This window comes from Podarcis gaigeae (genome assembly GCF_964106915.1).
Source record: "Podarcis gaigeae genome assembly, chromosome: 15".
Taxonomy (NCBI): domain Eukaryota; kingdom Metazoa; phylum Chordata; class Lepidosauria; order Squamata; family Lacertidae; genus Podarcis; species Podarcis gaigeae.
The window spans coordinates 35,484,194-35,509,460 of record NC_139692.1 but is presented as its reverse complement, the minus strand read 5'-3'; the positions used below and the strand labels follow the sequence as shown (position 1 = coordinate 35,509,460).

The window sequence follows — 25,267 nt, the reverse complement described above, 5'->3', positions numbered from 1 at the left end:
TACCTCTGCTCCATGGCCCTTCCTCGAGAGTTTAAGATTGGTCCAGAATGAAGGGACCTGTGTTCTGAAACATCTTCAGAGCTCTAATAAATTCTATTAGTAGGCACCAACCAGCAAATGCGGTGGGGGAGGGGGCAGCCTGCCTTGTACCCGCTAAGTGTTTCTGTTGCCTTTGAGTTTAGTGGAGGACACTGCCCCACTGCCAGTTTGAAGTAAGACTCGGATGCCAGTCAACCAGCTGGCCATCAACCCTCTGGGCTGATGTCGCTCGCACTGTGCCACATTGTTAGTACTGTACTGCCTTCCATGACAAAACATAGAAAGCAATTACCATATTTTTTGCTCTATAAGACTCACTTTTTCCCTCCTAAAAAGTAAGGGGAAATGTGTGCGCGTCTTATGGAGCGAATGCAGGCTGCGCAGCTATCCCGGAAGCCAGAACAGCAAGAGGGATCGCTGCTTTCACTGCGCAGTGATCCCTCTTGCTGTTCTGGTTTCTGAGATTCAGAATATTTTTTTTCTTGTTTTCCTCCTCCCAAAACTAGGTGCATCTTGTGGTCTGGTGTGTCTTATAGAGCAAAAAATACGGTACGTTAGAAAGGAGGGTTCAAGTTTAGCTTTATGCCCTCACTTTCAATCTGCACCACATCCTTTGCAAACAAGGGAGCCACATGCATGGGAGCCTCTAGATTCTGACATGGAACTTCCCAGAAATATCGAACATTTCTCACTTTCCGAATTCCCCGAGTTGCAAGGTGGGAGGAGCATGCTTCCTTCCTCCAAGAATCTCTTCCTACACGCGGACATCTTCCCCCATCGTCACAATTTTATCACCATTTTGCAAAAGGAAAGAAAAAGATCCAAAGAGAGTTGTGCTCTACTTATCCTCACATTTCTGCCTGGGGTACGCACCATGGGAGGTGCCGGCGTTGGCATGATGGCGGTGGGTGGGATCGCGTGGGGGAAAGGCGTGAAAGTGTGCTGGTGCGTATGTTGGTGGGTGTGCTGGTGCTGGTGCTGATGCTGGTGGAACTCTGTCCTCAGGTAAGGCGGTGGGCCCAGCGAGGCGCCGCGGTCGGCACTCTGCGAAGCCAGAAATCGGGTGTTCAGCTCCTGGCGGAGAAGATCTTGCTCTGAAAACCAAGACAATGGCAACATGAGGTTTTATCCTTCTCGTTTATATACAACTCAGTTTTTCCTTTTTCCTTTTTTTGGGGGGGAATCACACTTCCACAATGCGCAACTGATCTTTGTTAATAGATGGGTGTTTCCCTTCATCTCTGTTCCTCCATTAGTGCCAGCATGATAATGGGGAACCTATGGCCCTCTATGTGCTGATAGACTCCCACATGAAACAGCAGCCACCGGCATGGCCAATGATCATGAAGTTTGTTGGACAGCAACATCTGGAGGGCCACAGATTCCTCAGCCTTGTGCCAGAGTTGAGTTTCCCAAACTTGCATCTCCAGCTGTTTTGGGACTACACTCCCACCATCCCTAGCTAGCAGGACCAGTGGTCAGGGATGATGGGAACTGTAGTCCCCAAACAGCCTGAGACCCAAGTATGGGAAACCCCATGCTAGAGGAAGAACAGAATAGCTTGCTTTTCTGTTTTAAATTCTCCTGGAATTTGGTACAACCTGCTTACATAAAATATGTCCAAACCCAAATTTAAGGAGGATACGTATTGTGGGTGTGGACAGACTTCTGGCTTGTCAGATCAATTCTTGGGTTTTTGCCCCTGTAGAAACCTAAGATCTCCCAGCCAGAATAAGCAGTGGTGGGCTGGTGCCCATCTGGACTGGTAGGATCACCAGTAACTGTAGCCGAAGCCAATGGCAGGCAGAACCAACTAATTCCAGGTTTCTCTCCATCTTCTTCCTCTCTGCTGTTCTCCAAGGACAAGACTGAGACTTAGGAGGAGGATGCAGACAGCCAGGACCGTACACTGGGTTGTTTGTTTGTAAGGAAGGAAGCGGGCAGGTGGCAGCAGGCTGTGGGGAGACTCGTAATTTGGTGATGGAACTCCATTCATCCATTCATGAATCAGCTTCCATTGCTGAGATGGGTTCCTCCTTCCTTCCCCTCTTACTCAGCCCCCCAACTCATCTCTCTAATTCCCCCTCTCCGTCCCTCTCTCCCAGAATGCACTATCCCTGTGTGTATTTATATGTATGTATGTATGTATGTGTGTGTATGTATGTATGTATGTATGTATGTGTGGGACGCAGGTGGCGCTGTGGGTTAAACCACAGAACCTAGGACTTGCTGATCAGAAGGTCAGCGGTTCGAATCCCCACAACGGGGTGAGCTCCCATTGCTCGGTCCCAGCTCCTGCCAGCCTAGCAGTTCAAAAGCACGTCAAAGTGCAAATAGGTACCGCTCTGGCAGAAAGGTAAACGCCGTTTCCGTGCACTGCTCTTGTTCGCCAGAAGCAGCTTAGTCATGCTGGCCACATGACCCGGAAGCTGTACGCCAGCTCCCTCGGCCAATAAAGCGAGATGAGCACCACAACCCCAGAGTCAGCCACGACTGGACCTCATGGTCAGGGGTCCCTTTACCTTTGATGTATGTATGTATGTATGTATGTATGTATGTATATATGTATGTGTGGGACGCAGGTGGCGCTGTGGGTTAAAGCCTCAGCGCCTAGGACTTGCCGATCGAAAGGTCGGCGGTTCGAATCCCTGCGGCGGGGTGCGCTCCCGCTGCTCGGTCCCAGCGCCTGCCAACCTAGCAGTTCGAAAGCACCTCCGGGTGCAAGTAGATAAATAGGGACCGCTTACCAGTGGGAAGGTAAACAGCGTTTCCGTGTGCGGCTCTGGCTCGCCAGATGCAGCTTTGTCACGCTGGCCACGTGACCCGGAAGTGTCTCCGGACAGCGCTGGCCCCTGGCCTCTTGAGTGAGATGGGCGCACAACCCCAGAGTCTGGCAAGACTGGCCCGTACGGGCAGGGGTACCTTTACCTTTACCTTTTATATATGTATAGAATCGTAGAAGTGCAGAGTTGGAAGACACCACAAATGCCATCTAGACCAAACCCTGCAATGAAGGAATATTTTGCCCAACACGGGGCTCAAACTCACAACACTGAGATTGAAGAGTCTCATTCTTTACCAGCTGAGCTATGTAGCCCCATTGCATAAAGTATCTAAGTATATGCACATTCTTACCTGAGTAAGCACTTCCAGCAGGATGACCTGGAACTTGCAATGTCCCTGACGTCAGAGGAGGAGGAGGGGGCAATGCCGTGGGAGGGGCAAACATATTGGGGTGATGGGCGTGCGCAGGAGGTTGGAGGGTGGGGGTAAAGGTATTGAGCGGGCTGTGGTTTGGCAAAGAAAGGGGGAAAGGGGATGCTGAGGGGTGGTGGCCTATATGCGGAGGGGGTTGAGTCTTGGCTGGAGTGCTGCTTCTGCTGCTGCTGTTGGTGGAAATAAAAAAGAGGTGGGGAGGAAATGTTAGGAAACAGAGCTCCCAGTAGGTGCAAGAAGAAAACAAGCAAGAAGAAAGCAGAGAACCATCTAACCCAACATGGTACCATGAAGCATAACCAAATCTTCCTCTTCCTTGTCCCCCCTGCCCCAAAGCAATAGATGGCCTGATCTTTTTCTCCAGGAATGATGATGCAACGTGGCTCTATTATCTGGTCAGCTGCACCAGGATGGAGGAGTCTGGAAAAAATGCAGATCTTCCTTCTACCAGGCCAGCAGCCTATCTAACTTTCCATAGTCCACTCTGACTCACAGACTATTTCCAGGATCACAGGTAGAAAGGAAGGTTTCTGGGCCTGAGCTAGGCTTTCTTCATTCACACATTTATATCCAGTGTTTCTTCTGACATGGAGCCCAAGCCGATGTGTGTGGGCCTCTTCCAACAGAGAGCTGCCCAGGCTCTTCTTGAAGTCCTCCAGTGTGGCAGTGCTCCCCTCATGCCTCACCTCAGTAGCTGGCTCCACGTCAGACTACTCTTGCTGTCAATCAATTCCTCCCAAATCTACTCTCCTATAACTTGAACCCATTGGATCTCATCCTTTCCTCTAGACCAGCAGCAGAGAACAAGGCTTTGCTCTCTGTGTGTGTTCAGTCCCTAAACAGTGCTCCACACCCTCAACCTTCTCCTCCCTAATAATGCCCAGCTCCTTCAGTATTCCTGACTGAATCTATTTCATTTTGTCTATACTCTTCTTAAAGCAAACCACACAAATCTGGACACAGTACTCCAGATCAATGGTAGTGGGTGTCAATTCAGTGTTTGAAGCTCAGGTGTATAAGCTAATTGCCAAATGACACCTTAAACCTGGGATGCAGTCACCACAATGGAATGTCTAGGCACACCCATCTCCAATTAAATTTGTTGTTGTTGCTTTCATTTCCATACCACTTTATAGTTTAAAGAAGAAATCTCAAAGCTCATTGAAACATTTTTAAAAACCCAGAATGAAACAAATGCAACCTTCAAGGAGAATATGTCAAAGTGACATTTCATTTCCCCCATATTAATTTACCTACTTAATTTATAGAACTTCCCCTGAGCAGAAGGGCTCTAGGAAGCCAGACTGGTACAGTGGTTAGAGTGTTGGACTAGGACCTCAGAGTTCCGGGTTCAAATCTCCTTGCAGTCATGAGGCTCCCTTGGGTTGGTGGGGCAGTGCCCCATTTGCCCTAATGGACCACCCTCTGCTGCTCTAGGTAGCACCTTCAACAACAGCAGATGCTTGGAAAATGCACCCCATGAGGACTCACCTCAGACTGTTGAGGCTTAAGCTGCTGCTGTTATATGCCGACAACTGCTGGGCGAGGCTGCGGGAGGGAGGGCGGAGCTGGGCAGATGGCAGGCTTTGACGGGCAGGCTGCCCGGGAGAGGGCGGCCTTGGCAGGCGCTGTGTGGGAGTCGGGGGGCCAGTGGAGTGCTGAACCTCTCCCGAGGCCTGCAGTCTCTGGGGGGCTTCAGGTTGCGATGGGTGATGAGGCTCCTTTGGCTGGATGGCAGCAGGACTAGGAGAATGTGCCTCTGAAGCAGGTTCCAAATGAGGCAGGGTCCAAGCCTGAGAAACCTGAGGAGAAAGCTCTTTAGCTGCGACAGGGTCAAGCAGCGGATCTCTCCCGCCCTCCTGGCTCTTCTCTTGACTCCGTTCTAATCCCGATATTTTGGGGACTGCCAACGCCCTGGCATCTTGGTCCTCATTTTCCGTTAGTATGCCAGCTCCTATATCAGTATCTGGAAACAGGAAGAGATGACACAAAAGAGGGTTAAGATTACACCATGCCAAATTATGTGATGAATGAAATCATAAACAGAAGCCAGGGTTTCCAGCACATCTTGAATCCAGTCTTCCACTACCTGCATTCAACTAGTGGCACTGAGGTTATGCTCTCTCCCCCAAGAAAAATGAAGTTGGTAGAAATAGAACACTCACAAACAGTCCAATTTTGGTGTGAAAGAGAAGTGGAAGGAAAAAGAAGGGAAAAGAAGGACTGTAAAGCTGATTGGAAAGAGATCTGTTGTAGGGATGAGGAGAAAATTGATTTGGTTTGGATTTAAAGGCAAAGCTCCCTCATGTGCACTTCCTGAAAGCAACATACTAACTGAAATGCAAAATTCACACTTCTCCGAGCTTTGCAAGGCAATTCTCAAACAAAGCAATGTGTACAAAATGTGCAAACTTAGAATAAACTGTGGCTAAGAATGCGTGTATTTGTGAAAATAACATACAAAATGCATGTTATGTTAGGGAAAACTGCTTGCAAAAATGAACATATTAAGCAAAATCTACACTAAAATGCTGATGGGTTTTCAGAAGGGCTTCTCTAAATAAAGTAATTCTTGAAATGATGTGGATATCTGTGAAATTGAACTGGGAAAACGAGTAACAGAGAGAAACCAATATGGCCAGATTTGCCCAGTAACACTGTCTTCACCAAAAGGGGTTAGTGCAATTTGGTCTGTCCAGGTCACTTAGAGCCAAAAGGAAGGAGATGTCCACAATTGGCTCTCTGGATGTTTTGAGGATGCTGTGGCCGGATCCGAATTTAATCAAAGAACTGGAGCTGAGAGGGGGCTGGCAACCTGTTCCTCCCTCAGTGCGATTTTCTGTATTTAATTCCGCCACCATCACCACCAAAAAAAACCAAAAAACAAACAAACCAGCTACTCTTAGACCCACGATGGAAAGCATGCAGCTAAAAATGAAAATGTCAGGATTCCTGGATTTCCCTGTTTATCTGTTTGTTTGCTTTTGCCAATGTGAGTTTACTCAGAAATAAATCTGACTCTGTGTCCAATGAGCTTCATTCCCACGGAGGTGTGTGTAGGATTGCAGAGAAAGAAAAGAATAAGGTCTAAGAGATAGAAGAAGGGAATGCTGCAGAGAAAGGTAGTTGGAGGGAAAAGAGAACACAAGAAATATCTGATGGATCAGGACAGTGTCCCATCTAGTCTCAGCAACTTGTTATCACAGTGGTCAGCTAGATTTCCAAGAGGGAAGCCCAGAAGCAGTGTTAAAAACTTGCATATATAAGCTAGGCGCCAAATGGCTCCTTAAATCAGGGTTACAGTCGCCAAAAGAGAATGTCCAGTTGCCATTTGGGGGTCAGTGGTATTTTCCAATAAAACTTTTGGGTTTCTGAAATTCGTCCTGAATGTTCAGATAAAATATCATGCCTAGAATTCTAAAGGATGTTAGTGTGTGAAAACAAACAAGATCCATGAATCCCCTGGCACGCACCTCCAGATGGTGCGGATGTTAGGCACCATCCTGGTGCCCAGGGATCTCCTCTTGGTCGCATGTAGCCAATAGCCAGGTGCAAAATTCACCTGGCACCTGACTAATTTTGAACGCTGTCCACAAGCAGGACCCAAACACAAGAGCACTCTTCCCTCCTGCGGTTTCCAACAATCGTCATTCAGAAGCACCACTGCTTCCAACAATGGAGGTAGAACATTGTGATCTTGGTTAGCAGCCATGGGTAACCTTATCCTCCATGACTTTGTCTAATCCTCTTTTACAGCCATCCACGTCAGTGGCCATTACTGCCTCTTGTGGGACTGATTTCCATAGGTGATGTGCTGTGTGAAGAAGGACTTTATTTTGCCTGCCCTGAATCTTCCAGCATCCCACTTCCCTGGATGCCAAGCACAGAGGGCAACAACCAGAACATAGTGCCATCAAGAACCACCTTTCCAGAAATAAAAATTGTAATATTGAAGGAAAGGAAGGGGGAGAGATCACCATAATTAGAGACAGTTACAGATAGGTAGTCGTGTTGGTCTGCCATAGTCAAAACAAAAAAAATTCCTTCCAGTAGCACCTTAAAGACCAACTAAGTTAGTTCTTGGTATGAGCTTTCGTGTGCATGCACACTTCTTCAGATACACAGAGAGAGTTATGCCTTCCTGTTAGAAATCCCCCGTGAAGAAACTTTCTCCCTCCATCCCCACAAAAAAGGGACAAAGCATTTTCCAGTGGAACTCCCTGACACACAGAGTGTTCCACTATCACCTGGATGTTAGATGCCTGGTCTCTCTCAAATGCCAGATATTTGTCTGATTCTTGAATGTGAAGCATAGACTCCAATCTTTCAAACATTTTTTTTTTAAAAAAAGCTTTCCTTCCTTGAGGTAATGACAAAGCAACATATAATTTAATATAAATCTATTTGCTCCAATAGGGTGCAGGGGGATCTGTTAGAAGGCACTGTTTTTCATTCTGCTCATCTTTGTTGCACACAGCACTGCTTCCATTCCACTGCACTTCACCTCCCAACAGAAACCACATTAATCATTGCATGGTCTGCTGCAGCAAAATTATATAACTTACGCTGTTATGTACAAAAAACACATTGTACTTGTGTTATTCTATCCGAATCATTTGAGTGCAAAGGAAAAACAATGTAAATCGCAGGTGAGGAGCCATAATCATTTTCCCCCTCTTTGCAAACCGAAAGCAACAACTACCGGGAAAGCCAGCTATATTTGCAGGATTGATTTCTGATACGAATAAGTGAACAGCTCTACCTCTCTTTTAAATCAGAACCAGTGAAGGCGGTGAAGGTCCTGTGTGAGTGTCTGGAAGCGGTTGGAGGATGGATGGCGGCTAACAGATTGAGGTTGAATCCTGACAAGACAGAAGTACTGTTTTTGGGGGACAGGAGGCGGGCAGGTGTGGAGGATTCCCTGGTCCTGAATGGGGTAACTGTGCCCCTGAAGGACCAGGTGCGCAGCCTGGGAGTCATTTTGGACTCACAGCTGTCCATGGAGGCACAGGTCAAATCTGTATCCAGGGCAGCTGTTTACCAGCTCCATCTGGTACGTAGGCTGAGACCCTATTTGCCTGCAGACTGTCTCGCCAGAGTGGTACATGCTCTGGTTATCTCCCGCTTGGACTACTGCATTGCGCTCTACGTGGGGCTACCTTTGAAGGTGACCCGGAAACTACAACTAATCCAGAATGCGGCAGCTAGACTGGTGACTGGGAGCGGCCGCCGAGACCATATAACACCGGTCTTGAAAGACCTACATTGGCTCCCAGTACGTTTCCGAGCACAATTCAAAGTGTTGGTGCTGACCTTTAAAGCCCTAAATGGCCTCGGTCCAGTATATCTGAAGGAGCGTCTCCTCCCCCATCGTTCTGCCCGGACACTGAGGTCCAGCTCCGAGGGCCTTCTGGCGGTTCCCTCACTGCGAGAGGCCAAGTTACAGGGAACCAGGCAGAGGGCCTTCTCGGTAGTGGCGCCCGCCCTGTGGAATGCCCTCCCATCAGATGTCAAAGCGATAAACAACTACCTGACATTCAGAAGACATCTGAAGGCAGCCCTGTTCAGGGAAGCTTTTAATATGTGACATTTTAGTGTATTTTTCATCTCTGTTGGAAGCCGCCCAGAGTGGCTGGGGAAACCAGCCAAATAACATTGGCAATTTCCACTCCTGTTGTCATCAGAATTCTCAACTACAGCCCCAAACTGCAACATTAAGGAGCAACGTAAGAGTGTCACAGCATCAAACAGGACTTGACTGGGGATAAGAACTGCAGTGTTGGTTCCTTTTACCAGATTATATGGGTAGTGGATCCTGGAGACAGGCTATTTCTTTGCCCATTTATTAAAGTTCTTTTAACAAAGGTTTTGTCTGTGTAGGCTTCCAAGCTCCTTTCCCAGAGGGCAAACTTGGAGTGTGGCCTTCCACCTGTCACCTTACCAGAGGCTCGTGACTTATCTTGGCTGCTGAAATTGGTGAAGACATGTTGAGGGAAAGCTCTGTATTGGTTTTGCTCAAATTAGCTCTGTAAAAATGGGGAGGTGTAGCGATGAGAAGGGGGTTGGCAGCCCGTACAAAGATTCCATTTTACGCTTGTCGTTTTGGGTAAACATTCATTACGGATCAGGGAAGTCTGCATTGACCTCAGCCCCCATCCGCACCCCCTTTCACCAGGCCTCAGCAGGATCGGAGGCCTTGTATTACGGAAAACCCGGGTAATTGGGAGCCTGGCTGGCAGCGCCAGGCATTGCTCAACGAGCAAATCAGACTTTATTAAAAACAGCTGAATTTTCTTCGGCCGCAGTCTCTAAATAATGGAAGAAAACCATGCAACGGGACATGGTAAATGAAACCCTATCGACTGCTCTCATGGGGAACTCATTTTTCTGTTTCTAGAGACAGAGAGCTGTGCCCATTGTTAGTCCTACTCAGAGTAGACCCACTGAAATGAAAGGGCACAACTAAATGAGATCCACTAGCTTCAATAGGACTACTGTGAGTGGGATTTAGTTGGCTTCGTCCCCCATCTCAATATGAAGAGAACTGTTGGATCAGGCCCATCTGGTCCAGCTTCCTGTTTCAACAGAGATCAAGCAGATTACTACAGAAAGCCCACAGGTGGGATATGAGGGCAATAACTCTCTTCTACAGTGGTTCCCCCTCAACTGGTGTTCAGAGGCGTAATGGCTCTGGTCCTGGAAGCCAGAACATCTCGTCGTCATTGGTACGAATCTGCCTAATCTTCTTTTAAAGGCATTTAATTTGGGGGCCAACACCACATCTTGTGGCAGCAAATTCCATAGATTAACAATGCACTGTGTATAGAAGTACTTTCTCTTGCCTGTGTTGACTCCTTTGACATTGAGCACACTGTCACAGACAGGGGAGGGAGATCAGAGCCGTTGTGGGCATAAGGTGCATTCCCCCCCCCAAAAAAAAAATGCAGAATGATGCACAAACCAGACAGAACACACCTATGAATGAACCCACATGAAAATTACATGGAGGTTTTCTGCTTTGCTATGTTTTAAAGCCAATAAAGCATTTAAAAAAAGAAAAAGAAAGAAAAAGAAAATTACATGGAGTAGAAAAAGACTGATCCATTCATCCCAACTTGTGTCTATTAAATGATGATGTTATTCTTTTGTATAAAGTAGCCCAAACTGAACTGTTTACTGCTCTCACAGAAAATTCAATTTGGCTTATAAATCATCATGCTCATCACCATCACACCCTTTCCCCACACTGAGACTCGAGGCAGCTTACCAGGGGTGCCCAAACTTTTTTCAAAGAGGGCCAGATTTGATGAAGTTAACATGCATAAGGGCCGACTTTTTTTTTTTACGATTTTACCCCCAAAGTTGTTGAGCTTATTTCAGTATGGAACTTCTTGAGCTTTTAAAAGGATTTGACCCCAATAAATAAACTGCCACACTGTCGGATAAAACCAGTTGGGGGGGCCTGGATTTGCCCCCCAAAATGGACTTTGGACATGCCTGGCTTACACAAATTAAAAGACAGATAAAATACAAAAAGCAAAAATCATACCAAGGATAACTACTGGGCCTGGGCAATATATCATCCAGGACCAGTATGAGGAGCAGAATGTGATGTTGGCGTCACTCAGCGGTATATTCCTCCAGCAAGTGTTTCACCCAGCACCTCACAAGCATAGCCAACATAGCTTGTTTTTTTTCAACACCATAGCTGTTTGGCTGGCGATATACGGCAATATTGAAAAGCTGATATCGCCCAGCCCTAATAATCATGCAAAATTAATTAAACTCTAATAGAATTAAAACAATATAATAAACAGATCTATTAAAATATAGGTAGCAAAAACAGCACAGCACTATTAAAAGCCTTTTCCTTTAAAAACAAAAAACAGTTCTGAAACAACTCTTGGAATAAACGATTGTAAGGGCAACAAGGAGGGAGCCAGTCTAATTTCTCTAGGGGGGAAGTTCCAAATTCTGGGAGCAGCCACTGAAAAGGCGCCCTCCTGCGTCCCCACCAAGTGTGCCCAGGGCTGGATTTAGGTTTGATGAGGCCCTAAGCTACTGAAGGTAATGGGGTCCTTTATATGTCCAGCTATCCTTTGTCAACAACAAATTGCCGCTGTTTTTGTGTTGAATATATGCTATATGGTAATTTATGGAACTAATAGGTATCTAAAGCCATTTGCACATAACAAAATATGTATTTTATCAAAGTAATTGTTGAACTGAAATACAATTAAGAAGAAGCATATTAATATTTTGGAAATGTACATCCAGATTTTTTTTCTTTACTTTTTTTTTGGGGGGGGCAAGAGAGTGGGACCCTCAGCTATAGCTTGTTTAGCTTATATGTAAATCCGGCACTGAGTGGGCCTTTGAGGGTGGTAGAACTACAATCACTATACAGATTACAGTACAGAAGAACAGGATCAGCAGATTTTGTTGTTGTAACTGCACACAAATATAATCATTCATTACAAGAACTACCAACAGTGGAAGATTGGCAGATGAAGATGATGGACTTTTCGGAGCTAGCTGACCTGACTGGAAGAATCCGCAACCAGAAAGAGGAGGAGTTTCAAGAGGACTGGAGGAAATTTAAGGACTATTTGAATAAATATTGTAATATAAAAAATTAGAAATTACTTGAAAGAAACAAATAGGCCTAAGATTAAACTAAGTTATAATTAAATAAATGGGATTTAGAATGTTAAGAAAAGTGAATAAGATGGACTATAATTGAAAATTGTTTTAGTTTGATAATGATATTGGAAAGCTGTTACTTTTAATTACAAGGAAACTCAGAAGGGAGGGATTTGAGGAAGTCAACCAAGATGTTTAAAAGGTTGGATTTGTGAAGAATTAAGTTTGTTGTTATTGTTTATCTGTTTATTGTTCCCTTTTTGTTCCCCTTTTCTGTTTTTGTGTATCATTTTGCTTTGTGGTTTGTGTTATCATTGTGGAAAATCTAATAATTTTTTTTTAAAAAAATATATACTCATTCATTGTTTGGAACCTTCTTAAATTGTCCACTTAACAGTGCAAAAGGTGGTATTTGGGATTGCAGTTTAGAGGGGAGCAAACAACAGCTCACGGTATTCTTGGGGGGACGCTATGTGCTTTAAATGTGTGGTTTGGACGTGACTCAAGTCAGAGGACTGGTCCCACTAGCTCAGCATTGTCTACCCTGCCTTATGGTTAGTCTTTCCCAACCACGCTGGCTGAAATCCTTAAACGGCAAAAGCCTGGGGCCGATCTTGAGCCCCTTTTGCATGCAGAACATGTCCTCTACTGTTGAGCTTCCCAGACATCCCATTTTGCCATCTCTTGGAACTGCAATTTTTAAAAGGAGATTAATACCAAGTTATAATAAGCACCTCCAGCACAGCACTCAAAGACGCTTTGCTCCCCCAGCATGGGAAATGAGATTACAGGCTCCAAGTGTGCTGGAAATGCCACACGAAGGCAAAATCTACGAGCTTTGCTTGCCGACATTGCAGGAGCCTCTGCTGAAATGCAAACACGCAACCGCCTCCATCAATTATGGTAATAAAACAACGTGTTTTCCATCCTTCAGCCAAGTTCTGCTCTAAAAACTGGCTCCCTAGAGTGCAAATCCTTCCAAGAACATAATACCCCTCTGTTGTTTCCTTCTTGAATTTGTTCAGCTGTCATTTGGGATAGACAGTAAATGGGCAGTATGGGTTTAGCTTCCTAACTCTTTGTGACACTCTGTGGAGGGAGAAGATGGAAAGAGGGACATAAACCATCTCAGCCCTGGACAAATCTATATTTTAAACAGCTGGTTTCCTAACCACAAGGGGGCCATTTCCCCACATGCAAATAAACAGAGTGCATTATTAAATCAAAAAGTGGTACTTTAAAAACAAAACAAAGCCCTAATTCTAGGAGCTACTAACCCAGGGCGGGAAAGACACACATTAAAAGCAGAAAGTATTAAAGCAAGCATCCAATATTGGATATTGGTGTTTTCCAAAATAACTTCCTCTAAAAAGAAAGCCAAATGAAAACTTTTTTTTATGGGGGAGAGTCTGTTATGGTTGAAAAGCTCAAAGTCAAGCTTGCCTTACAGATCTTTAGTGTGCAAAATCCTATATAGCACAGGTAGTCCACGGGGTCTCCTTCAAGGTTTTTGAAGTACATCTCCCATTGATATCCCCCCAATACCTAGATAAAAGCAAACATAGCCTCCCATCTCCAGACATGGGCTTCAGCTTCCATCAGCCCCCAATTCTCAGCCTGACCAGAGGTCAGGAATGGTGGGAGTTGTAGCCCACAACATTTGACTATCATCGCATCAACTGTCCCTGATGCATAGCAAGTATTCATGATCATCCAAAGGGGAGAAAGGAAGGTGGACAACTTCACAGGCTAACAAGCAACTCTCAAAATATCTCATATGCAAAGTAAGAGACAGCATATGTCAAAGCGGAGATAGCGTGGCTGCAGTAACCTATGCTGTGATAACTTCTACAGTGTTTTGTATGTAGTTTTGCTTTAGAAGGCAGGACGTGGGTGGCGCTGTGGGTTAAACCATAGAGCCTAGGAGTTGCATATTAGAAGGTCGGCGGTTCGAATCCCCGCGACGGGGTGAGCTCCCGTTGCTCAGTCCCTGCCCCTGCCAACCTAGCAGTTTGAAAGCACGTCAGAGTGCAAGTAGATAAATAGGTACCGCTCTGGTGGGAAGGTAAACGGCATTTCCGTGCACTGCTCTGGTTCACCAGAAGCGGCTTAGTCATGCTGGCCACATGCCCTGGAAGCTGTACGCCGGCTCCCTCAGCCAATAAAGTGAGATGAGCAGCACAACCCCAGAGTCAGTGTCATGACTGGACCTAATGGTCAGGGGTCCCTTTAACTTGCTTTAGAAGATGGTTTGGAAACTGCAGGTGATCTAGAATGCAGCCTCAGATGCTGGAGGCACCCAGTTTTGCCTATCCTTACTCACAACAGGTCTTTGCAAGGTCTTAGGTAAATGAGTTCTTTGCCCATTTCAGACGCTTTTAGCAGGAGGTACCAAGGACTGAATCAGAAACATTTGGGAAGCAAAGACTGTGTTTTGCTCCTGAGCTTTAGCCTAGGGGTACAGAGTCTTTGGCAGGGGGGATGAGAGTTGTAGTTCATCTGGAGAGCCCAAGGTTATCCACACCAGTGGCATGCAGTGTAATTCTTTGTAGGGGAACATTTAGGGCCAGAGGTGCCAGCTTGTGAGGGCAATGGGGGGGGGCAACATTGCACATACGATGTTGTACATGTGAGCATTGTGCCATCCTCCCTAAGCAGTGCAGAAGCTTTCTGGGCTTTGGGAAGGAGGTAACAGGCTTCTGATTGAATGCTGGAGCCCTGCTGCTTCCTTCCCCATTCTGCTTTGGGAAAGTGGCAGGAGGGCTCTTGGACCCCCGTCGGAGCATCATGCCTTCCTCCCTAAACCAGGCAGAAGCTTCCTGGGTTTTGGGAAGGCAGCACCAGACTTTAATGCTTTAATGCTCTAAATTACCGGGAACATTTAGGGGACTAGCCTAGTTGCCCTACCAACTACAGTGGTACCTCGGGTTACATACGCTTCAGGTTACAGGCTCCTCTAACCCAGAAATAGTGCATAAGGTTAAGAACTTTGCTACAGGATGAGAACAGAAATCGTGCTCCAGCGGCGCAGCAGCAGGAGGAGGTTCCATTAGCTAAAGTGGTGCCTCAGGTTAAGAATAGTTTCAGGTTAAGAACAGACCTCCGGAATGAATTAAGTACTTAACCCGAGGGACCACTGTACACGCCATTGCTTCACACCTGTGCTAGCCTGTTCATTAGCAGCAATTTAATGATTACACTCATGGTCTTTTCCCAGGTTTCCCTTCACACACACCCTTCACTCCTGTAATGATCAACACAGATATCCCATCTGATGTTGGAAGGCTGTTAACAACATCTACATTAAGTTCTATAGCTGCCACTAGCAACAATATTGTCTGAACAACTTATAGAACGAAAAGCAAAAGGTTATGCTAGAGGAAGCTTGCTGCACACCTGCTGATTCCTGTTGCACAATCTGTTGCACTACAATCTTGCTCAACAACATTTCATCAGTGCAAGAGGCATACCATCAAGTGACTTTAACTTAATGTTTAATGGAACCCAATGGTCTTTTAAAAAAAAACACCTAAAACGGTGAGAGCCCAAGGTTTATTTGGAACACAAGGTTGTTTAAATGTTTGCTTGATAGCAAGGCAGGCAGATTGAGACACCATCAGCATCTGCATTAGTCAGATGGTTCCCCCCACCCACCCCCGCCATGGGTCAATGGATGCGATTCTGGTCCAGGAGAAGGAAGGAAGAAGGCTGGTAGTGGGGTTGTTTGTGTTTTGTGTTTTATTTTTAACTGCTGGTGAGTGAGGTAAGAGAAGTGCAAAAATATAAATTGTAAAAAAATGCAAACTATCTATTTAGTGCCTTGGCAAAAAGACGGGATATAAATCCAAAAACACAAAGCAGGAAACAAATTAATAAATAGCAAAAGGTCTGGAGGAATAAAAATCTGTTGTGAAAAATGACACAGAAAAAGTGCCAGGTGAGCCTCCCTGGGGTGACAACTCCATAAGTGACGTGTCACCACAAAGAAGTTCTCTCCTTCATAGACAGCTGACTTGCATCATTTGGTAGTTGTCACCCAACAAGACCTCAAAAGAAGATCTTTAGATCTGGAAAGGTGTTTCTCGGAAGAGTCTTGCCGCATCCATTCACAACATCAATTTCTTCCTCATTGTAACTGAAGGCAAGAGTTTACTTGCTTCAGGGAAGCTAGATCAGCACGTCTGATGCCTTGACAGCAAACAAAACAATCAATGCCTTCGCATTCATACTATTGACTCTCCTCCAGCAGCCCAAAGGCATGAAGTTTAAAATTTCATCTGAAGGAGGTTCAAACTGCACCATTTTCCAGAGTCTGCACATTTTACCCAGGCTTATATGGAAGTCCCGCCTCCCCCCAGACTTCTAGAGAGAAGTCAAAGACAATAGGAATGCAGTGGCTGATGGGGTAGAAGGCCATAGAATTGTAGAGTTGGAAGGGACCCGAAGGATCATCTAGTCCAACCCCCTGCAATGCCACATGGAGGGAAGTGGGTAACCACTAGGGAGAGGTCCTTTTCAGTAGCGCCATCTTGGTTATAGGGTATCCTTCTCAGGGAGATTCAGCTGGCACCATCTTTGAGATCATTTTGGTACCAGGTTGATAGGGATGGGGGAGAAATCTGATTTGGTTTGCATTTAAAAGGTGAACCTACCAAATTCACCCTTTCCTAAACAAGATGAGAACCAAGACACAGTTGCCTTCTGTAATCTGCACTTCTCCAAATTTTGTATTGCTGCTCTATGGCCACGTAAGGGGCACAAGAATGCATACAGTAGGTATAAATGAATATATTAGTGAAAATAACACATTAAAAATTCACATTAGGGGAAAGGGCCTTGCAAAAATGTGTGTTAGGCAAACTTGCATTCAAACATGTGTATATTAGGAGAACTTCACACTAAAATGCTGATGAATTTCCATGAGTTCTATAAACTTTTAAAATAAATAAATCAAACGGGTGTGGAAATGCGGAGAGATGATCTTACAACTGGAAAAATGAGTGAAATGGCTGAATTCTTCTATCTCTACAAAGCAAAAACCTTTTTCTTTACCCAGACCTTTAAATAAAATCTTGGTATGGACCTCTGTGTTGTTGGTTTTTAAAAAATAAAAATAAAAATCTGTTTGTAAACTGAGGGCATGTTCTTTTCCCTTATATTCATGTAGCATTCATTTTTCTTTTTAAAAATTCTTACCGTACTTTGCATTTTAGCGCTCTCTCTCTCTCTCTCTCTCTCTCTGTGTGTGTGTGTGTGTGTGTGCTTACATATTTATTGTAAGCCACCTACAGAACACTATGCTAGGGGGTGGCATAAATAAATTAAATAAAGTGCATCTGAAACACTCAGGACTAGAAGCTTGGTCTCCACCGTCAAAGCTTGCAAGGCAACTACAGTGGTACCTCGGATTACATACGCTTCAGGTTACAGACTCCGCTAACCCAGAAATAGTACCTCAGGTTAAGAACTTTGCTTCAGGGTGAGAACAGAAAACGTGCTCCGGCGGCACAGCGGTAGCAGAAGGCCCCATTAGCTAAAGTGGTGCTTCAGGTTAAGAACAGTTTCAGGTTAAGAACGGACCTCCAAAACAAATTAAGTACTTGACCCGAGGTACCACTGTACCTGACTATAGTGAGGCATTAATACAGCTAAGTTATGGCAAATGTATGTTTAAGACATCCACCACATAGGTGCACACATACACACACACACACCCCAAATAGGATTAATGATTCGAAAACCACACGCTGCTATAGGCCATGGGGAGCTACAGATAGCAAATACCTAATTATTCCCTCCTGGCTGTTCAGGTATCAATCAACCTCCTGCTCATATTTCTCAGCTGCCCATTTCGTTCAGCAAAAAGATCTCCTTGGCTTTGTATAAACTTACCAGCCTAATCCTCCTGCTTCATAAAGGCCACATTAGCTTTGCGTTTAGCATACACACACACCTCCACACTTCCCTCCTTGTCAGGCTGGCAAGAGAAAGCTCTTAATCTTCTTGAAGAGACTGAGAGTGCGTAGGATGGCTCCGAGAAGATGTCAAGCCCCACGCATGGAGATAAGGCAAGGTGGCATTAAGCGCCACTGTTGATCTTGGCAGCTGTCACCGAACTTAAACTTCATATCACCATCAAACATCTGCAACCTCAGCAGGGAGATTTTCTTAGTCTCCCACCGCTCCTTATTAATTTTATTTATTAGATTTATATCCCACCTTTGCCGAACATTTTTTATGTATGCAACAACGGCAGCAAGGATACTCATCGCTAAGCACTGGAAGACTCAATATCTACCCACACTGGAAGAGTGGCAGATGCAACTGATAGACTATATGGAACTAGCCGAGATGACCGGCAGAATCCGAGACCTGGGAGAAGAGAAGGTTGAAGAAGATTGGAAGAAATTTAAGATTTATTTTAAAAAGCACTGTAATTTGGTTGAATGTTAAGATGGAGGCTAGATCATAAATAATTGAGCACCACTAAATTAGATCCAATTAGGATGATAAGTGAGATTGAGGAAAAATCATAAACTTTGGGAAGAATTATTAGATTATATTCTAAATGAATGGGACACAAGAATGTAAACAAGATGATAAATTGCGGGCAAGAATTGACAACGATGCAAGTGGGAGCGGGAGACGTGAGGGAGTCCAAAGAAGTTAAGAAATTATGTTATGATATATGTTATATTGTTCATTATTTTTGCATTTATTTATAAAAATCTTAATAAATATATATATATTTTTAAAAAAATAGATTTATATCCCACCTTTGCTCCTAGAGGAGCCCAGAGTGCCAACTGCACAAGTGGTAAAACTATTCCAACACCCATCAAACCCTCGTATTGAAGAAATGTAAACAGGGAGCAAATAATCCCAAATTAGGGTTGAGGGCAGAGAGAGAGAGAATGAGGAGCTGTAGAAATAAATAATGGTTTTACATCTTCTCGATAAAGTTCTGCAGTGCCCATAAGACAAGAGATGTAGCCCATGTATTTGCATTATATGAGAAGATTTTGCCTCCTCCCACATTTACCTAACGAAACACTCATCTCACGATCCAAGTCCATCCTTTCTAAGTGCCCTTTGCCTGGAGAAGTACAGAAGGAGGATGCTATGGATGAAAGTGCATTTTTGGCAATGTCCCTTCCCTGGTGCCTACGTTAATAACTTTTTCAGAGCCGGGATGGTGGGGAGATGAGGGAACTGTAAAAATAGGTTGAAGTCCTTTCAAATTACGTTATATAGTTTTAATTCAGTTTAGATTTCTGGATTTTCTTCCCCTCCGCTATTTTAAAGCTGTGGTTTTGTAACGGTGATGTGTTAATTGAATTTGGGTTCTTTCTTGTTTTGGTTTTGGGTTGTTTGCCTTTGTATCTGTAAGCTGCATGGAGAACTTCAGCTACATAACGACCTATAAATTGCTATTTATCAGCCAGACACCATCTCCCTATAACAATAACAATAATAAAATTTTATTTATACCCTGCCCTCCCCAGCCAAGACAGGGCTCAGGGCAGCTAACACTGAATATAAATACAGCAAAAACATTAAAAACAAAAAAACAAAAAAAATATAGTTGATTAAAATATGTTAGAATATAGTTTAAAATGCAGCTTAAAATGCATTTAAAATGCATTTAAAATATTGTCTTTTTGGCATCTTTCGAAGACATTCTACAAGCGCAGGGTTTGTTTGTTTTTAATCTCAGTTGGTACGGCTCTTGGATATGTTCCTACTGTATTATGAAGTCATTTTCAAATGTTTCATAGGAAGTGACCTGAAAGATCACCTCACCAATTGATCGCTGTGCTCTGCAAGTGAAGGCATCTTGCAGATTCAACAGTTAGGCACCTAAATTGTAACTCCATCCAGTTACACATCAGACAGCTGCCATCTCTGTTGCCTTTTCAGTGCCTACTGAATAGCTTGGTTGGTAGAGCACGTGACTCTTTATCTCAGGGTTGTGGGTTTGAGTCCAAACTGGGCATAAAATTCCTGCACTGCAGGGGGTTGAACTAGATGGCGATCGTGGTCCCTTCCAACTGATTCTATGAAAACCCAAGAAGTCCTTTAAGACGAGATCTTCCCTAGTCTGGATCTGTATTGGAATTGTTTTAAGATATTTCCCAAGTTTTATGGAGGATGGAAACTTGTTTTCTCCTGCTCCGGAGTGTACAACCCAAACCAATGAATTCAAGTTACAAGAAATGAGATTACAACTAAACACCAAGAAGCACTTTCTGACTGCAAGAGCTGTTCAGCAATGGAATGGACTCCCACAAGAGGTGGTGGACCTTCCTTCCTTGGAGGTTTTTCAGCAGAGGTTAGAAGGTCATCTGTCATGTCATGTATGATCTACTTAAGATCCCTGCATGGCGGGGGGGAGGGTTGGACTAGATGACTCCTGGGTTCGTTCCAGCTCTACAATTCAATGATTCTATGTGTTTGCTTCCTGGGGTTCCACTGGAAGGAAGGATGGGTTATAAATCATAAGCAACAGCAGCAGCAACAACAGCAACCTGTTTCCCTTGTCTTCTCCTTAAGAAACAACAACCCAGGGAAATGAGAAGCTTTAGGTTCTTAGCCTAACACATTTGTAAAAAAGAACAACTGCTCCCACTCTCCCAGCTCAACATCTGTTCTAGGAAATCAGCTGCACAGCTAGATGTCACCAGAGACACCTGCCTCTGCATGTACTGTAATGAGGATCCTGTTTTCTAGGGCTGTCATTCTGGGATGTCAGCACCAGCGACTCTTCAAACAATTCACCCTGATATGCACCAGGAGTGAGCTGACTGTTGCGATTGGCAAGCCCACAATCCTTGTCAGAAACTCCTCCGAGCCGAAGGTGTGATGCACCCAATTATTTGTTTGTCAAAGATCTAGAGGCTGAAGGGGGTTCAGCACACTTTGTCAAATGCTATTTTTGGCCCACACTGTGACAGCAATGTATAATGAGGTCCCCAGGTGGCTACTGATCATGCCAGGTTGTGATGGGGATGAGCAAAGGGGTTGAAAAAATCCAGATGGCAAATTAGTGGGCTCGAGTCAGATAAGAGGAGTCAAAGTTGCTGGCAAGGAGAAGCCACCATGACAATTATGGTGCGTAGGAAGGATATTAATATATTTTTTAAAGACAGTAAGAGGGGGAAGCAAAGACAAAGACTGTTATCCTTCCAATCCCATATCCACATGGCATAAAATAAAGGTTAATTTCAAAATAAACAGATAAACCAGATAGTGGGACAACATTTGTGGTGTTTGACAAACCAATTTGCGAAGTCCTGAGTTACGCAGAACCCTTAGCAGGTGACAAGTGTGTTCTTTGCTTACAATGAATGGAGTCAAAGCCAAACTACCCAAGTTTCAGAAGATCTATAATCAGATCTCTGTTTTCACCCAAAAAAATGGCTCCAGTTTGGATGGGACCGTTAGGGTCCTTGGCCTTCTCCATCCTTACCCAGTGAGGTTTCTCTTATGTGGAGGAAGCAACATAGCTGGGGCTTGGGAGGAGTCTGAATACCTCCATTGAAGCTCAGAGAGAGAGAAAGGTCACATGGCAGCAACTACAGCTGACAACTCCCCAGTGTCTCTAACCCGCCACATTTAAGTTGGAGGGTTGGTAGAGAGAAGGAAGAGGTGCCAAGTCATGTGGTTGCCTGGAATGAGATTAGTAGTAGAGCATCTGCTATTCATGCAGAGGGTCCCAGATTCAATTGTTAGTGTCTCAACATAGGACTGAGAAACCCTGGGGAGACAACAGTGAGCAAGATGGACCAATGGTTCGACCCAGTGTAAGGCAACTTGCAATGCTCCTGTTGGGGTGAAAAATCTCACAGGCGTTTTAGTGATGCAATCCATACTTGACATTTTCAATCACTCTGAATTGTCACCTTGCCAGGGTATGCATATGTGAGCCTGTTTGAGTTGTTTCATAGAATCATAGAATTGTAGAGGGAACATGGGATCAGCTAGTCCAAACAACTTGCAATGCAGGAATCTTTTGCCCAACGTGGGGCTTGAACCCAGAACCCTGATATTAAGAGTCTCATGCTCTACCAGCTAAGCTATCCTAGAGCTGGCTTGTCAGGTGGATAGTCATGGCTTAAGAAAAAGATTGTGACCGTCAAAGCTTTTTTCAGTTTCTTTCATAAACACAGGGAGCTGTTCCTGTCTGGATGGGAGGCCATGCGTTTCTTTTCCCTGTGGAAATATATTTTCTATACGGGTAGCACAGAGGTATGTTTATTTAACTAGGTCTTGGGTTTGTTTTGGAGTTGCTTTTCTAAAAACTTCTCCTCAATCTGGATTGCATTCAGTCAGCTATCACTCCAATTAACTAACAATTATTTAACATTAACAGTAATTACAGACACCAGTTAAGCGCCTACAGATGTCAACTGTTAGCTTTTTGTACCTAATCACTCAATGAAATGGAGAAAGTTCAACAAACATCAATTAGGAAACCAATTAGTTTGAGTTAGAAGAGTGCACACTATCATGAGTGAGCTGATTCGATTTATTTTCTTTTGGCAGGAAAAGGCGCATTGGCCAACAAGCCTCTATACACTACCAAGATAAGGTAAAGCTGAATTACACAATGACAACCTTGTTTAAAAAAACCAAAACATTTTCACTATAATGTAGGAATGACATGATCCGTCATAGGTATTCTGGTACAAATCTTTGTTCCAACCTAGTATAGCAACAACCTTCCTAACACACACAGTCCATTGTCAGCCCATGCTCTGATATTATTAGATCTATTTTCCATATTATTTATTATTATTATTATACTGCCTTATACCCACAGGTCACATGTCATTAGGTTTGCAAACATCCTCTCTTGCACTGCCTTCAGGGCTGAAAGTTTAACTAACTATAATTAGTTTAAACAAAACAAAAAACCCAAAAAATCATGTTTATCTTCTATTTCCATTTCTTTTCAAGATTCTCAATTAATGGATGCTGCCTGATGGAGGCAGATGGGCTGAAAGTGCAATGAACAAGCTGATACTGAACTTGTATTGTCCATCAACAAAATATGAGGGCTTCCCCATGTCTGTGCTTGGAAAACACAACCTTGTATGCTAGTTCAGGCTTGCAAATAGCCACTTGCCCAGTCAGCAGATTGCCTCCAAGCAAGTTGAAGAAGGCTTTGTCAAATGGAAGAATAGCTTCTGTTATTCTTGTTGGACATGAAAAGGCCAACAAATGGCAGGCAGTGCGGTCTATTTACTCCCAAGGAGCTTACTCCTGGAGAAGTGGGCTGCAATCCTATAAACACACCGACCTGGGAGTTAAGTGCCACTGAAAGCACACACTATTTACAGTGATACAGTTAATGTCTGATCTTTGTAACTGATACCCTGGACATTTCGTCATCTGTCACTGTTATTAGAGAGCGAGTGTGGGGTTTTCCACATTAATAGTTGGTTGTGTCTATGGGAAAGATTCTGTAGGTATGGTGTCACCCCTTATATACCTTCGTGTTCCTCCAGCCAGAAAATGTCAGAGTTATGAGCATGCATAAGATAGCCTTTTTTGCAGCATTTTTTGGCAGTATATTTAATGCCTAGGGTTCCAGAATTCTACTCTGGAGATTAGAAGAGGAACTCAGTGTCTACCTGAGCCATGGCGAAACAGGTTGTTGTGATGGAATTTTGTCTGCAGCTCATGTTCACTCCCATGGGCAGTGCTTTGATTCGGTATTATTATCTCTACCAGCCACTTTTCTCCTCTGAACTGAGGTTGCCAACTGACTCTCTCACCAGTCAAGAGGGTTTGGAGTCAAAAGCAGGGGTCTTCCAAGCCACACCCGTCAGCCACCAATACCTTCACACAGAAACCAGGAGGATGTTTGTACACATGTGTCACAAATGAAGATATTGAGGATCCATTCCTGATCTTTTGCAACAGTCCTTTCTTTCTTGCAGTAGAAGGGGTGGGGGGTGGGAAGCATGTTGCTCTCTAAATACATTATTCTGGAAGACTAGCTGAATGTTGTGTGACAGAATGCCAAAAAAACCCTCCCCAAACCCTGTCAACTGCTTTAAATGGTAAGGGCAGAAAGACCGCTACGGTATGTACAGTGGTACCTCAGGTTAAGTACTTGATTCATTCTAGAGGTCCGTTCTTAACCTGAAACTGTTCTTAACCTGAACCACCACTTTAGCTAATGGGGCCTCCTGCTGCCGCCACGCCGCCGCCGCACAATTTCTGTTCTCATCCTGAAGCAAAGTTCTTAACCCGAGGTACTATTTCTGGGTTAGCAGAGTCTGTAACCTGAAGCATATGTAACCTGAAGCGTATGTAACCCGAGGTACCACTGTACATATTCATAGGACTGCAGTTAGATAACTAAAAAAAAAGGCTAATGACTAACAACATTTTTTTACTGGCAAGTAACAAATCAACACATTTCCAGCTGGTTATATGTATCCCGCAAAATCAACATTTCAAAAAGTAAAAACTGATAACCTTAAAAGAAATGAATCCTGAAATTCTGCCAGGATTTCATGGCAGTTGTGCCGCTTTAAGTGCAAGTAATGTGTGTGTGCTTATGAACATAACAACCTCTGTGTTGAATGATAGGGATGATGGGAGTTGTAGTCCCAAAACAGCTGGAGGGCCGAGTTGGGGGATGCCTGCATTAAAACATCAAATAAAATAATCCAAAATGAAACAAATTCAGCTTTCAAGGAAAATATTTCAGATCCTTCTCTAAGTGACATTTTGCTTTCCCCATTATTTTTTACCTGCTTAATTTATATAGCTGTCCCATGTTGTTGTTTAGGTTTAGATTTACATTTAAAAAGTAAAAAGTAAAGGACCCCTCAATGGTTAAGTCCAGTCAAAGGCGACTATGGTGTTGTGGCGCTCATCTCGCTTTCAGGCTGAGGGAGCCGGTGTTTGTCCATAGACAGCTTTCTGGATCATGTGGCCAGCATGACTAAACCACTTCTGGCATAACAAAACACTGTGATGGAAACTAGAGCGCATGGAAATGCCGTTTACCTTCCTGCCACAGCGGTACCTATTTATCTACTTGCACTGGTGTGCTTTCGAACTGCTAGGTTGGCAATAGCTTGGACAGAGCAACAGGAGCTCACCCCGTCGCAGGGATTCGAACCGCTGACCTTCCGACTGGCAAGCCCAAGAGGCTCAGTGGTTTAGCCACAGCGCCACCTGCATCCTTCATCACAAGATCACAGGGCAGTTGACAGTTGCTTTTGAACAGTAGCCAGCCAGGAATTTCACTAGCAGGAAGGCAAATTAGGAGTTCATGAGGGCATGGCAACCTTTAGCCTGCTTTGCTGCATCCTGTCTCATTGGCTCTTCACTGGGACCTGGACAGGAA

The 25,267-nt window shown here is 44.3% G+C and overlaps 1 protein-coding gene and 1 long non-coding RNA gene across 11 annotated transcripts in view; one reads left to right on the top strand and one right to left on the bottom strand.

Annotated features, from left to right (window-relative positions):
• Positions 1 to 25,267, bottom strand: part of AUTS2 (activator of transcription and developmental regulator AUTS2) — a 676,911-nt gene that overhangs the window by 29,571 nt on the left and 622,073 nt on the right. For 7 of the 10 annotated variants that reach the window (XM_083714336.1, XM_083714341.1, XM_083714343.1 and 4 more), the window contains 3 exons: positions 4,747 to 5,221; positions 3,175 to 3,425; positions 892 to 1,133 (listed from right to left, as the gene is read on the bottom strand). In XM_083714336.1, the coding sequence (XP_083570462.1) occupies positions 892 to 1,133; positions 3,175 to 3,425; positions 4,747 to 5,221 (968 nt within the window). The remainder of the gene's footprint in view (positions 1 to 891; positions 1,134 to 3,174; positions 3,426 to 4,746; positions 5,222 to 25,267) is intronic. The other 3 variants (XM_083714339.1, XM_083714342.1, XM_083714340.1) reach the window with 1 other exon arrangement.
• On the top strand, positions 19,707 to 23,773 carry LOC310832780. The gene is made up of 3 exons (XR_014558434.1): positions 19,707 to 20,192; positions 22,444 to 22,489; positions 23,635 to 23,773. It is a non-coding gene; the product is annotated as an uncharacterized lncRNA (long non-coding RNA).